Below are 14,257 nucleotides of genomic sequence, written 5' to 3' on the forward strand. Positions count from 1 at the left end.
TCCCTCGCCGGGACGGCGGGTCCGGTCCGCCCGCCCACTCCCCGCCCGCTCGCCGGGCGGCGCCTCCCCCCCCATTTGCCCCGCACCCTCTTGTCCTGTGGGGTCCCCTCAGTCCGGGTTCCCTTCTCAGTCCACTTCCCTCCCCTCCCCCACACAACCGTCCCCGGCGTCCCGCCGCGCCCCATCCTGCGCCGCCTCCGCCCAACTCCTGGGACTCCTCCGGCCCCGGATGCTTGCTGACCCTCACCTGCCATGTCCTGGACCCCACCGCAGAGGGAGGTACATCACGGCAGCGAGGAGGCCGGGGACAGCACTTCAGAGCAGACAAAGGGCGCCGCCATGTTGGAGTCGGGCGGAACCGACCTCGCTGGCTTCCCGTCTGCAACTTCCGGCGCATGCGCAGCGTTCGCCCTAGCCGTAGCTCGTGGACGGGCGCATGCGCCTACTGTATAACAGTTACTTCTACACTTAGAATTGTTCGCCTTGTAACCGTTTCCTGGTTTTCTATTCCAAATATCACAATAACAGCTCCTACGTGTTCAGCGCTTACTGTGTGCCAGGCACTGTGTTAAGCGCTTTATGTGCATTATCTCAAGTCCTCTCACCAACATACGATGTTTTTGTTTCCCTTTTGAAGAAGGGAAAACGGAGTTTCAGGGTAAATGAATTGCCAGCTGTCACGCATCTTACAAGTGATGAAGCAGAGATGTGAACCTAGTTGTGGCATCAAAGCTGCAGAACCACGATTATGTTTTTCTACTTTCTGAGCCAACCACTGGCCGCTTCCCTGTTTAGAGGAGATCCAGGATTAGCCTGGATGTGAATGAGGGTGCCTGGAAACAAAAGTCTGCCTGCAGACGTGACCAGCCACTCTGTGGCCTCTTTCCAACTTTTCAGCACCTTCAGGCCATTGACTTTTCTACTTCCAAACAGTTCCTCGGCTTTCTCCTTTCTTCACTTCCGACCCTATTTATTTTTCATGATCCATAATTTTAAAAACACTCTTGTCACAATCCAAAACTCCTTTGTCCTTTGTCTTTTTGTCACATGGATTTGGTAAAAATTTCAGCCCTGGGTGAATCCAACTGCTCCTTTTCCCTTTGCTGACACCTAAACAGCCAAACACAATTGGAGAAAGTACCCAGTGGGACAGACTGTTCCCTACAAATCCATGACTGCCAGCCTTAAGAGGGACTTCAGCAAATGTCAGTCTGGCCAATTGACTGCTCCTCTCTTCACAATAACTAGAGAAACTAAAAAACTCAGCAGCAGTTGACTTCACCCTTTCATTTACAGGAAAATGATAGCAAATCTGATAGGAACTCTCCGGTCTTCCCAATACTAAGCATGCAAATCTACTTCTGAGTCATCTGTGTTGGATGTAGTCAATTGAGACTCGGCATCCATCCCTTCCAGAATTTAAAAAGTTAAAATTTTATTTCCCAGACTCAGTAGCAGTTAGAATCCCAGATACAGATGGTTCTGCCAGTAGGTAAGATTTGGAGGGTGGAAGAGAGGGAGTAGCCACTGGCCTGCTGATGTTAGCTGATTTTTGCTGACAAGAAAGGTCATGCAAATGTGGGGGGTTGCAGCAGTGCATTGTGGCCAGTCTCCAGCTTCATGAGTGTTCAGAAGCATCTGTGAGATGTTGCCAGCCAAACTCAGCATTCTAGTGCCTGGGAACCAGCTTCTAGTCCCAAATTTAGATCCATGGACCCTTGCTGTGGTGATATGTTCTTGAGTGCAATAATCTCAGTGGTGGCCTCTCAATTCCCCATCTTCCTGATTGTGGCAGAAGTAATAGCTCCTAACTGGTGAGTTCAATGGTATTCTGGGAGCCATTAATAAAAGCCCAGTCTGAAGACCATTTTTTCAGCCCCTCCAGTAAGTTTATAAACATTTAGTTCTCTGTATTAAATCCATTTCTAGTTAAAATGAGCTTAGAAACAAGGTAAGGGATCTTTGCATTGATGGAAATGTTCTGTACCTTGACTATGTCAATATAAATATCCTGGTTGTGATATTGTACTACAGTTTTGCAAGGTGTTACCATTGGGGGAAACTGGGTAAAAGATGGAGAGGGGGATGGAATTGCTCTTTATTGTTTCTTACAATTGCATGTGAACCTACAATTATTTCAAAATAAAAAGTTTAATTAAAGAGAAAGTCCAGCAATGTTTCTATTTCTGCAGGAAACGGATGCTCAAAGATGGAAATCAGGGCATTAAGTTTGAAGGTGATGCAGATCTAGTCTATTTCATGCAGGCAAAAAATAGTTACATAACTTACCATTCATCACAATAAGTATTGTTGCCTAGAGGAAAGTGCCTAAGGAAGGTAAGGCTGTAGATGGAGCAGTTGCTACAACTGACCATTATGGTGAGAGTGAGGACCACAAGGACTGTGGGGTGAACTGGCTGTTTATAATTACACTGAAGAGTTTCAAAAAAGAAATATTTAGGGTTTAAATTCTCAGCTCAAGACAGAGCCAGAGAACCAGGGCCCACTCCTGATTACTCTAAATATGTTTTCTCATCTCTTGTAGCCACAGGGTTTATGCAGTCAAAAATTGGATGGAGCTGATCCTGTGGGTTGCTAAACTGCGATGTAATTGCAATGTAAGGTGTAATATAATTGCAGTATAACTGCAACGGGCCAGATGCATTGACTGGGAACAAGGGACACTTAGGAGTCAAAATGGGGATGTTTGGGTGGATGCAGATGACTGAGTTCCCTGACTCCCCAAATCCAGAATTCAATGAAACTCTCGTGCCACAGAAGCAGCCCCTCCTCCCATGGAATGGGCTGGTCCTGCGTTCCCTGGAGAGCATGTAATAACCTCATAGTAGGAAGTTATTTTGCAAGGAGATGCTGGTTCCTTTCAGAGACCACTCCACCATCCTTTATTTGTCTCCAGATCTATAAAGAGAGTCTAATTCCAAAATGCCCCGGGGAATAAGCACAGAGTCTGACTATGGAGATGGCTTACACACAAGAAAGAAAGAAGGAAAGGAAGGGAAGGGAAGGGGGGTGGAAGGAAAAGAAGGAAGGAGGGAGAGAAGGAGGAAGAGAAAGAGAGAGAGAGAGAGAGAGAGCACCTTAACTAATAAATGAGCTGAAACGGGAATATAGGTGTAACTGGATTCTAAAGGTGCTAGTTCCAGGAGGAAGGGAGATTACATTAGACTTGGCAGAATATCTCGATACAAATGCACATTACAGAGATTTGGGTGTTTTAATGTTCCAGCTGAGAATGGTTCTAACAGCACAGTTGGTTGAATAAAATCTGGACCCCACAGTTGTCTTCATTAAATGATGGTGAGATGACGGAAACTCGTTAGAGTAATAGAGAGGAAGAAATGCAAAAATTTGGGCAGGGTGGTTGTATACATGGGAGTAAGTATACATGTGTTGATTGAATGAGTGAAGGACTGACTTTCCTGGTTTCTCACTAGGGGCCATTCCTCCAGTGTACTACTAACTGGCCCCCTCACCCTGAGCTCCTCCCCCTCTAACCCCCTCTTCCCCTTAGCCCTCAGAGTGAGACACAGGTCCCGTCACCATCTCCAAAGTCTCCGGCCTAAACCTCATCCACCCCCTACCCTAAAGTCTTCCCAAAGCTCAGTCACTATTTACACATGGGCTACCTTGCATTTCCCCAATAAGGAGATTTTTTTTTAACTGGTTGGCCAGCTTGTGGATGTAAACTTGAAGCGCTGTAGATAAACTGACAGATGTCTATTTATACAATTTAGTTTATCATTTTGATTATAAACAGCTTAAAAATCATGAATTATATAACAGTGTATTAATTTATAAATGCTACTTTTCTTTTTCTCTGCTCACTTTTCATGTAATGGTTTCCTTTACTCTTCACAGACATCCTCGGCACACATCCTTGACATACACTTTTAAATTCCTTTTCATTTTGAAAACTTTGTTAAAGTACACAGGAGTAGTGAAAATAATGAAATATTTTCTATACGCCTATTACCCAGATTCAACAGTTAACTTTTGCTAAGTGTACTTAGGATATCCTTCCTTTCTTTCTTTCTTTTTTTTTTTTTAAGATATTGGGGGTGGGAGTTTATTAATTAATTTATTTATTTTTGCTGTGTTGGGTCTTCGTTTCTGTGTGAGGGCTTTCTCTAGTTGTGGCAAGCGGGGGCCACTCTTCATCGCGGTGCGTGGGCCTCTCACTGTCGCGGCCTCTCTTGTTGCGGAGCACAGGCTCCAGACGCGCAGGCTCAGTAGTTGTGGCTCACGGGCCTAGTTGCTCCGCGGCATGTGGGATCCTCCCAGACCAGGGCTGTGGGATCCTCCCAGACCAGGGCTCGAACCCGTGTCCCCTGCACTAGCAGGCAGTTCTCAACCACTGCGCCACCAGGGAAGCCCCTCTTTCTTTTTTTTTTGGCTGCACTGTGAGGCATGTGGATCTTAGTTCTCCCCACTGACCAGGGATGGAACCCGTGCACCCTGCAATGGGAGCGCGGAGTCTTAACCACTGGACCGTCAAGGAAGTCCCTATCCTTCCTTTCTTTTTTTTTAAAATTTATTTAACGTATTGGTTTTTGGCTGCGTTGGGTCTTTGTTGCTGTGTGCGGGCCTTCTCTAGTTGCGGCGAGTGGGGGCTACTCTTCGTTGCGGTGCGTGGGCTTCTCATTGTGGTGGCTTCTCTTGTTCAGCACGGGCTCTAGAGCACAGGCTCAGTAGTTGTGGCCCACAGGCTTAGTTGCTCCGCGGCATGTGGGATCTTCCCGGACCAGGGCCCGAACCCGTGTCCCCTGCATTGGCAGGCAGATTCTTAACCACTGCGCCACCAGGGAAGTCCCTGTCACATCTCTTTCTAACCCAGCCAGGAGAAGGTCTCCAATTATAAGGACTAGTGTGATTAGATTGAACTCACTCAGATAATCCAGAGCAATATCCCTATCTCAAAGTCCACACCTCTGATAAATATATATATTTAAATAAATATATATTTGGTCTTCTGGTTCCTGGCACAGAGCTCCTAACAGCCTTGAAATTTCCCAGGTCAGGAGAGTGAAAAGGGTGTCTTTTGTTATGTAACTGAGGTGAATTTTGGAAAGCCCCTGTGTCACCTAAGAATGTGGGCAGGAGAACCAACCACGTGATTAGAGGGTTGGAACTGTCAGTCCCACCGACCCACTGACCTCTGTGATGTGAGCGGGGCTGGAGATTGATGGCCACCAAAGGCCAGTGATTTGATCAGTCGTGCCTATGTAACGAACCTCCATTAAAACCCAAAAGAACAGGGTTTGGAGAGCTTCTGGGTTGCCGAACACGTGGAGACTGAGGAAAAGTGGCGCTCTCAGACAGTGTGGAAGCTCCTAGCCCTCCACACATACCTCGCCTGTGCATCTCTTCCATCTGGCTGTTCCTGAGTTATATTCTTTTATAACAAACTAGTAATCTAGTAAGTAAAATGTTTCTCTGAGTTCTGTGATCTGCTCTAGCAAACTAATCGAATCCAAGGAGTGCATTGTGGGACCCTCCCATCTGTAGGTCAGAAGCACAGGTGACAAACCAGGACTTGTGATTGATGTCTGTGACGGGCAGTCTTGTAGGACTGACCTCTTAGCCTGTGAGATGTGAAGCTATCTCCAGGTAGGTCATGTCAGAAATGAATTAATTGGTTGGTAATGTGGAACAAAACAAAACAAAACACATCAGAACTGGTGTCAGAATTGGAATACCTTTAATCACACCTGCAAAGACGCTTTTGCTGTGTAAGGTGACATTTTTCACAGGTTCTGGGGATTAAGGCATGGACATCTTTGGGGTACCATCTTCTACCATACATAGTTACTTATTTATAGTAGTACTACTGTTTCTGTTTAATGAAGCCATACCAAGTTTCCTCTTGTGGACAAAGAATGTCACCTGCCATAACAGTAAACAAAGGATGTTGCAGCCATCAAGCCACCAGCCAATGCAGCCACCCCAACAGTGCAACCTGAAGGGATCCAGGATGGAGAAAAACAGGATACTGACCCTAGGTAAGGTGGAGCCCTCATGATGGGGTTAGTGCCCTTGTAAAAGGGACCCCAGAGAGCTTTCTTGCACTTTCTGTGAGGTGAAGACACAGTGGAAAGATAGCCATCTATGAACCAGTAGACAGGTCCTTACCAAACACTAAAGTCTACAGGCGCCTTGATCTCAGACTTCCCAGCATCCAGAACTGTGAGAAACAAACGTTTGTGGTTTAACTCCCCTAGTCTATTACTGCTCGAACTGACTAAGACATGGACATATTGTCAGCAGTATTCCATATAGTCCTTAGGTAGAAAAGAAGCAAAACTCAAAACAACTAAAAACTGGGAATGCAGCCAGAGAATGACTGAGGTTTGGGAAACTGAGGCCTGGATGAGAAGGTTCCAAGGCTTGTCTCAAGTGAGGAAGCAGCTGGAGTTGGAGGAAACAACATCTGTTTGGCAGAAGGCCTACCTCCCAGTGAGCCGACAGCAATCCTGTTGACATAACCCCGTTGACCAAAGCGATCCCCCAACTGCTCCAAGCCAGTTCCTGTGGCGCGTGGTGGAATTCACTCAGCGGATCCGGAGCTGGTAAATATAAAACGTTTGGTCCTTGGGTGGGAGCTGCATCCTGGAAAAGGCCGCTGACGACGGCTCCCTCTGCCAGTGCTAAGCCAGGCGCTATGGAATCAGTAACAGTCCCAACAGAAGACCCCAGAGACCTGAGAGCCTGCCCCAAAGTCAGGGGCCTGGAGACGGGCCTGGAGACTAGCTCAGGTAAGAGGTGGCAGAGGGTGCCTCAGCCCTGAAGCTGAGGGGGGCTGGGCAGGCTGGGGGGTGCTGGCAGCAGAGGGCAGACACCCTCCCCTCCGGGGCCGCCAGGATTCTCAAGCCATGGGTGGGCTTCATTTACAGTTGAACCTTGAACAACTTGGGGGTTAAGGGCGCTGACCCTCCACGCAGGAGAAAATCCGCCTATAACTACAATCCGCCCTTCGTATCTGAGGTTCCACATCCACCGATTCAGCCTACTACGGATTGTGTAGTAATTGGTATTTATTGAAAAACATCTGCATATAAGTGGACCTGCGGTTCAAACCCGTGTTGTTCAAGGATCGACTGTATTTCCTGTGTTAACTAACCTACCAGCACAGAAGCTTCCTTCTGAAGCCTGTGTCGTAGTGAAGAGCACGTAGCGAAGAGGATGGATTTGTTTATTATTTGGGTAACTTGAAACGTTGCTTTTCTAAGAGCACAGCCTTTGGGTTCAGAGAGACCTGCTCTGGCCTTGCTTCACCGATAAATCGATTGATTGGCTCTTGGCTTCTCCCCGTTTGGTGGGGTGGACAGAGCAGAGATCCCCAGGGCAGAGGGGACCGCCGGACGAGGTTATGGTGGGGAAGGAAGGACAGCACGATGTTCCCTGAGGACCACCAACATCTGTACAAGCTGAGCCTGAGTTTCCTCACCTGTAGAAGGTGGCCGGGGCTCTCCTCTTACTCCTCACTACAGCGCGGCCCGTGGACCAGCAGTACCGGCATTCCCTGGGAGCTTGTTAGAAACGCGGACCCGCAGGCTCCACTCCAGACCCGCTCGCTGTACCAGAATCTGCATGTTCACAAGATGCTCAGGCAGCTCGTGGGCACAGCGGGGTTGAGAGGTTCTGATGCAGTGGCCTCCATGTTCCTGGAAGGCAGAGAGCTGATAGGGGGAAGCCAGGTTTAAACTCAGGTCTCCCCAGTGCTGAAATCCACGCTCTTAGGCCCCGCTGTCTTCCCATCTTTGTGCGTCAACTAACACGCAGTTAAATCCCTGTTAACTCTACTCAGTATTCTGTAATAACCTATACGGGAAGAGAATCCGAAAAAGAATGTATGTATGTATATGTATAACTGAATCGCTGTGCTGTACACCTGAAACTAACACAACATGGTAAATCAACTACACTCCAATATAAAATAAAAATTAAATTAAAAAAAGTCCCTGTTGAAGGAATGAACAAGTTAATGAACACATGAACTAATGGAACCATATCCCTTTCAGTGCTAACACAAATCTTTGGTCTTTTCCTTCCTTCTAGGTGGAAAGCCGGCCCGCCATCAGAAGGCCATCCCCAAAGCTCACTTAACTTTCGTTATCGACTGTACTCGTGGGAAACACATCTCCCTGGCAGCACTCCCAGGGCCACCCCGCGTCCCTAGTCCCAACTTAGGACCTGTCATCCCTCCAATGAAGACTTACATCTTGTTATGTGGGGAAAACCAGCCCCCCCATATAAATCAGGAGGCTCCCCTAGGTGGGGGAGGCCTTGCCCAGACCAGGGGACCCCTGCCACCCTGCAGAGAGACTACGGCCCCAGATTCCTCCCCAGCCAGCCCACTCTGCCTCCAGGGGGCTCCTGAAGCCAAGGGGGGCCCTGCGAAGACGGTGTCCTCGAGGTCTTCAGCTTGGGGAACGGTCATCGTCTCGCTCAAAGCCCTCTCCTCCTGTGTCTGTGCGCAGGCTGATTAACTGGAAGAGCCTGGCCAAGGGAGGAGAGGGCTGGCGACCCAAGCTCCAGAGTTCAGCAGATGCAGTTCCCAGGGTTCACTCCCTCTTCCCCAGCCAAGCAGAAGTCTTTTGTGCCTGAGCCAGGGAAGGAGCATTAGATCCCTAAAGGACATCTGAAACAGCCACGAGTATCCTACTTCTCCATCCGCTCCATCTTTGTTCACCTTTCAGCGGAAGCCAGATAAGGCAATGCCACATAGAAAGAGACTCATCCACTAACACAGCGAATTCTGAAGGAGCATCTCCCACACGCCAGGCCCCGCAAAGTGCTAAAGAAGACACTACAGCTTTCCTGGAGCTTGTACTCTTGGGCGTGGGGAAGAAAGGTTAAACAACGACACTACAGCTTTCCTGGAGCTTGTACTCTTGGGCGTGGGGAAGAAAGGTTAAACAACGACACTACAGCTTTCCTGGAGCTTGTACTCTTGGGCGTGGGGAAGAAAGGTTAAACAACGACACTACAGCTTTCCTGGAGCTTGTACTCTTGGGGGTGGGGAAGAAAGGTTAAACAACCTAATAAAGATGATCTTGGACAGTGTAATGAGTGCTGTGTAGAAACTGAAACAGGGTGCTGGGATGGAAAATGATGGGGCAAAGAGCTTTTCTGATACACTGATTGGGAAAGGCCTCTCTGAGTGGGTAACGAAGTATGATCTGAAAGATGAGAAGGAGCCAGCACTGCGAACCATCCTCCCTAGGGTCACCTGGTTGGCATCTCATCCCAGAGCAGGAGTCAGAACCTCCCAGCACAATGGGCAGGGGTAGCACATTGCCTGCTGTCAGCTCACGTGCAAGTGTGTAGGTCACTAGGGATCACCCGGAGGGCACAGGACTCAGGATGGGAGAATCAAGGGCCCAGGTGGGATGGGAAGTAAGGGGAACTGGCTTCTCAAGAGGGGGCAGAAGTGCTCAGAAAGGGAATGGAGTACCATGTTTGAATGAATGAAAATAAGAGATGTTATTTATTGAGCTGCATGCCAGGATTATACTGCCCTCTAGGGATACAGAAAAGGGGGCTGGGGGCTTTGTCCCTACCCCGCAGGGCAGTCCTGTCCTCAGCAGGAAGTGGGGGTTGCTGTGAGGGGAAGTGTAGGTCTAAGAGATGCACAGAGCTGTGTGAGATTCATCTGAGGAAGAGTGTCTCAAGGCTCTTGGATTAAAATTGCTGAATGTTCATTTATTCAATGACGGTTTTACTAGGTTCCTACAAACACTAGTGGCTAATGTGTACTGACCATTTGGTCTGTGCCAGGGATGTGACATCCTCCAGGTGTCAGTACCGGGAAGCACTGTTTTGTACCCATTTCACAAATTAGAGAATCGAGGCACAGAGAGGTTGAGGAATGCACTCAAGGTCTCATAGACTGGTGCAGTTGGGATTCGAACCCAAGCCAGCCTGGTGCTCAATTTCTTCCTCTTAACTGTAGAGCAGATGGCCTCTCATCCTGGCAGGGTCTCTTCTAAACAGAGGGGATCTAGAGAGAGCAGACGCTGTCCTCAATGAGCTCACAGCCTGGTGGGGGAGGCAAGAAGAAGGTGACTATTGCAATAGCTTCTGGTAAGTGCAACAGTAAGGGCACAGAGAATGATGTTAGTGCTGGAGGAGGAGGCCCAGCCCATTAGGGACAGGAGATCAAGGACGGCTTCCTGCAGGAAGTGGCATCTAAACTAAAATCTGACCAGTGAGTGAGTCATACAAAGGCAAGGGGGCCGGGGTGGGGAGTGTTCCAAGGAGAAGGACCAAAGTTATTCAGTCTGGCTAGAGTATTCATTCACTCACCAAGTATTTGTTGGGCACCCACTGTGTGCTAATCTCTGGGCTAGACCCTGGGATGGAGCAGTGATAGACAGACAAGGCCCTGCCATGAAGGAGCTTATCCTCCAGCTGGGGGAGACAATGCATGTACACACTCGAAACAGAGAGGCCCGAGAAGTGACAGGGACCATATCATGTGAGGCCTTGCAGACCACGATGAGGTCTTTGTTTTTTGTTTGTTTGTTGTTTTTTGGGCAGCGCTGCATGGCTTGGCTTGGCTTGTGGGATCTTAATTCCCCCATCAGGGACCGAACCTGGGCCCCCCGCAGTGAGAGCACGGAGTCCTAACCACTGGACCACCAGGAATTCCCGAGGTCTTTTTATTTTATTCTGAGATGGGGATCGTTGGAAATTGTGAGCAGACAGCAACATGACCTACCTTTAAAAAAAATTCCTTAGCTCTTGCGCTGGGATAGGAAGGCAGAGGAGGAAGCTGAGGAGGCTGCACCTTAATCCAGGCAAAGGGGGTGATAGTCTGGATTAGGGAGGTGGTGAGAGAATAGTCTGGATCACATTTACCCGCCTCCTCTTTCCTCCCCCTGCTGAGAATCACTGGACTAGAAAAGCCCAAAGACGTCGCTGCAAAGGGAGTTTGAGACCCACAAGGAAAAGTGTGGGGCTGCGGGTCTAGCTTTGCGCCAGAAGGTGTCGCCCTATCATCAGAATGGAGGCACCACTCCATGGTCTGGGTGGGGAGGGCGGCAACCTGCGCGCCGAGGGGCCGGCTCCATGGGGCCAGCCATCTGGTGGGGTCAAGTTTTCAGAAGCCAGACTTTCATTCTAACCAGAATCCCTCTCATCTAGAAAAATAACTACTGATGTTTTTCTATGCACCACACGTCACCTCAGTTCTTCTCACACTAGACTCAGGAGGTGGGTATAATTTTTGTTGCCGTTTTACAGGTGAAGAAACTGAGGCACAGAGAGATGAAATGATTTGCCCAAGGTCACCAACTAGAAAGAGGCAGAGCCCAAATCCCAATCCCAGGCAGTGTGACTATGTAGTCATAGCATCATAACCCTGTACTATGCTGTAGGTGCTCTGTTCTTGTGTGTTGAATGAGTGAGTGAAGGAAGAATGACATTCTCCAAGGACCCAGCCTAGGGCCTGGCAGTGTGTAGGGAGTGTGTGGGGGTCAAACACGTGAGTGAGGCCCTCACTGAGCTGGGGGTGCACCGGTGCAGGAGAACAGCTCAGTCTCTTCACCACAGTCCTGTCCCATTTTACACATGTGGAAACTGAGGCTCAGGTAGGTTAAGCAACTGGCCCACGGTCACACAGATAGTAAGTGGCAGAGCCAGGGTTGAAATGGAGGTAGTTCGCCCTCCGAGCTTTACCTACCCACAATACTGCAGGAATTGACTGAAAAGCTGTTGAGAGAAAGAATCAACAAAGAGATGAAAGACCTTACTGAACCGGTGAGTGGAATGTGTGAATAGTGAATGTGTTTCCAGGTTGGCAGTCATGCCTAATCACGACGGTGTCCCCAGTGCCCTAAAAGTGCCTGGTACATAATAGGTGGTCAAGAATTGTGTGGGAAGGAAAGAAGTAAGGAAGGGAGGGAGTGAGGGAGGAAGGAAGGAAGGAAGGAAGGAAGGAAGGAAGGGATGAAGGGGCAGATTTGCTGTCCTGCTCTCTCCTCTCTGGCTCCCTGGGGCCAGCAGCCTCGCTTTGCGCCCTTCAGGGAGGCACCTCAGAGGGCCCCCACCCGGTCTAGCAGCCCTCAGGCTCCCATGGAAGGTTGACCCTGGGTCCAGGCCCTGGAGGGCCTCAGAGCTCAGGACTGGCCTGGCTGGCTGCCCAGGGTGAGCCCCAGGCCAGCTGTGCTGACTGTAAACAATACCTCCTCCCCTGCCCAGAGGCTCCTGCTGGCCGACTCAAGTCACCATGCCCCTCAGGACCCTCTCTTGTTTGAGGGCAGAGCCAGAGGGTGGAAGCTCGGTTTTCCCTGTTCAGAAAACAAGCACAGCGATTTTAACAGGAGCTTAGCATTTATCACGCTTATACTAAAACACCATCTCTCTCTGGTTGCTCACAGCAGCCCTGGGAGGGGGTTACTTGATCTTTGTTTGTGATGAGAAATTAAGGTTTCCAGGTGCTTTTCTCCCCCACCTCTACCCCCAGGGCCCAGACAGGTCTTCTGAGAGGACCCTGGGGAACATACCTTTTAGCTCCGCCTCACCTGCTTTTCCTGGAAAGAAGACCCCAGGTACAGGGCAGCTCCTCTGCCCTACCAGCCCAAGTCTTGGTCTTTTTTCTTTTTTAATCTATTTATTTGGTTGCACCAGGTCTTAGTTGCAGCAGGCAGGCTCCTTAGTTGCAGCAGGAGGTCTTCCTTAGTTGCAGTAGGAGGGCTCCTTAGTTGTGGCTCGCGGGCTACTTAGTTGCGTCACGAGAACTCTTAGTTGTGGCATGCATGTGGGATCCAGTTCCCTGACCAGGGATTGAACCTGGGCCTCCTGCAGTGGGAGCACAGAGTCTTAACCACTGTGCCGCCAGGGAAGTCCGCCAAGTCTTGGTCTTGATGGAGCCAGAGACAGTGTGGGTGAACTGGGGGTGTCAGGATCCAAATCTAAATAAAATAACAGGGCTCTAAATGAGCCCTTCTGGGCATTTTCAATGCATGGCATATGTGGGCTAGAGTCAACCACCATGTGCCAAGCCCCTTAAGTGAACTACAGAACAACCACAGCAGGTAGATCCTATTAAGCACCATTTTATGGTGCAATGGAGGCACAGAGAGGTTAAGTTACTTACTCAAGATCACAAAGCTCAGAAGCAGCAGAGCCAAGATTTGAAGCCAGGCGGTGTGACTCCAGAGTCTGCAATTGACCCTCCATCCTCTACTGAGGCTTCTTAACTTTAAAAAAAATTCTACAAACATTTACTTAGCTCCTTTCCCATGCCAGGCTCGGGAGCAGGAGGGCAGAATAAGGCATCTTCTGCCATGGCAGAACTGGGATCCAAGGCAGACTGGGAAGAGGATGGGGGAAGGGGGGAGATGGACGCGTACAATGTTGGAGGTGAGTCGGGGAAGGGTGGCCTGGGGATGGGGGGTTGGTCTGGTAGAGAAGCTCTGGCCTGCAGTTCTAGAGTCCTGGGTCTTCACCTCATCTCTGCCACTGACTTGCTGTGTGACCCTGGGCAAGATCCTACCCCTCCCTGGGCCTAGGTCCCACCATCAAACCATGAGTTTGGAATAACTCCCAGAGGACACAGGGCTGGCCAACCAAGCCTCAGGGTCTGCCCTCACTCCCAGGCATGTGCTCCTTTCATCTGAATTTGAGCTTCTTTTAAAGACAAGTTTTGGACCTAGGGTTCTTTGGGCTCTGTCTGTGACTCCGAGCTGGTAGCTCTGGAGGGCTTTCTGGAGGAGGAGGCTTTTGGCCTGGGCTAGGACTTTGAAAGTGATGGAACCTCCTAAGTCCTCCACACCCCTCTGGCACCACCTGACCTGGACCTTCTTGCAGGTCTCTAGCCCTAGAAGGCTGCATCTTTTCAACCGCCTCGGCCTCCTGCCCACCCCCACTCCAAAAGCTCTAAGATGTAGGAGCTCCCCTTCCCTATACAGGAAGGGAGCAGGGGAGCTGCCTCGGCCCTTTGGTGGTGGGGGACTGATCTGGGGTGACCCAGCAGAGGACCTTCTAGAGTCACAGACAATGATTCAAATTCCAGCCATACCACTTCTAAGCTGGGTGACCTTGGGCCAGTTGCTTGACCTCTCTGAACCTCCTGTCCTCCTTGGTACCTACCTTGCGTTTGTGATTGTTGTGGGGACGAGCATGTGTTTGGCACACACTAGGTGCTCAATGGATGCGGCTGCTATAATCATTCTTCACGGGGCGGGGGCGGGGCCCAGGGCCCGCAGCCAGGCCTATATTTAGCCTAGAAAGT

At 49.7% G+C, this 14,257-nt stretch overlaps 2 protein-coding genes across 3 annotated transcripts in view; one reads left to right on the forward strand and one right to left on the reverse strand.

Annotated features, from left to right (window-relative positions):
- The window catches only part of ZBTB17 (zinc finger and BTB domain containing 17), a 30,285-nt gene extending 29,888 nt beyond the window's left edge, over window positions 1-397 (reverse strand). For both annotated transcript variants that reach the window (XM_032650851.1, XM_032650847.1), the window contains exon 1: window positions 248-397. The gene's annotated coding sequence lies outside the window, so the exon portion shown is untranslated. The remainder of the gene's footprint in view (window positions 1-247) is intronic.
- A 5,595-nt stretch (window positions 398-5,992) lies between these two features.
- On the forward strand, window positions 5,993-8,876 carry SRARP (steroid receptor associated and regulated protein). Its single transcript, XM_032631427.1, has 3 exons — window positions 5,993-6,020; window positions 6,621-6,773; window positions 8,077-8,876. The coding sequence occupies exons 1-3, from the start codon at window positions 5,993-5,995 to the stop codon at window positions 8,505-8,507; spliced, it is 612 nt and encodes a 203-aa protein (XP_032487318.1). The 3' UTR covers window positions 8,508-8,876.
- The last annotated feature ends 5,381 nt before the right edge of the window (window positions 8,877-14,257 follow it).

The sequence above is a fragment of the Phocoena sinus genome, chromosome 1 (assembly GCF_008692025.1).
Source record: "Phocoena sinus isolate mPhoSin1 chromosome 1, mPhoSin1.pri, whole genome shotgun sequence".
NCBI lineage: Eukaryota > Metazoa > Chordata > Mammalia > Artiodactyla > Phocoenidae > Phocoena > Phocoena sinus.

Bases quoted from the DNA above. Each gene is read 5' to 3' on its own strand.
- SRARP (XM_032631427.1), top strand. From the start codon at position 5,993: ATGGAGAAAAACAGGATACTGACCCTAG. The intron at 6,021-6,620 runs GTAAGGTGGAGC...CTTGGGTGGGAG, and splicing joins AAACAGGATACTGACCCTAG to CTGCATCCTGGAAAAGGCCG. The intron at 6,774-8,076 runs GTAAGAGGTGGC...CCTTCCTTCTAG, and splicing joins GGGCCTGGAGACTAGCTCAG to GTGGAAAGCCGGCCCGCCAT.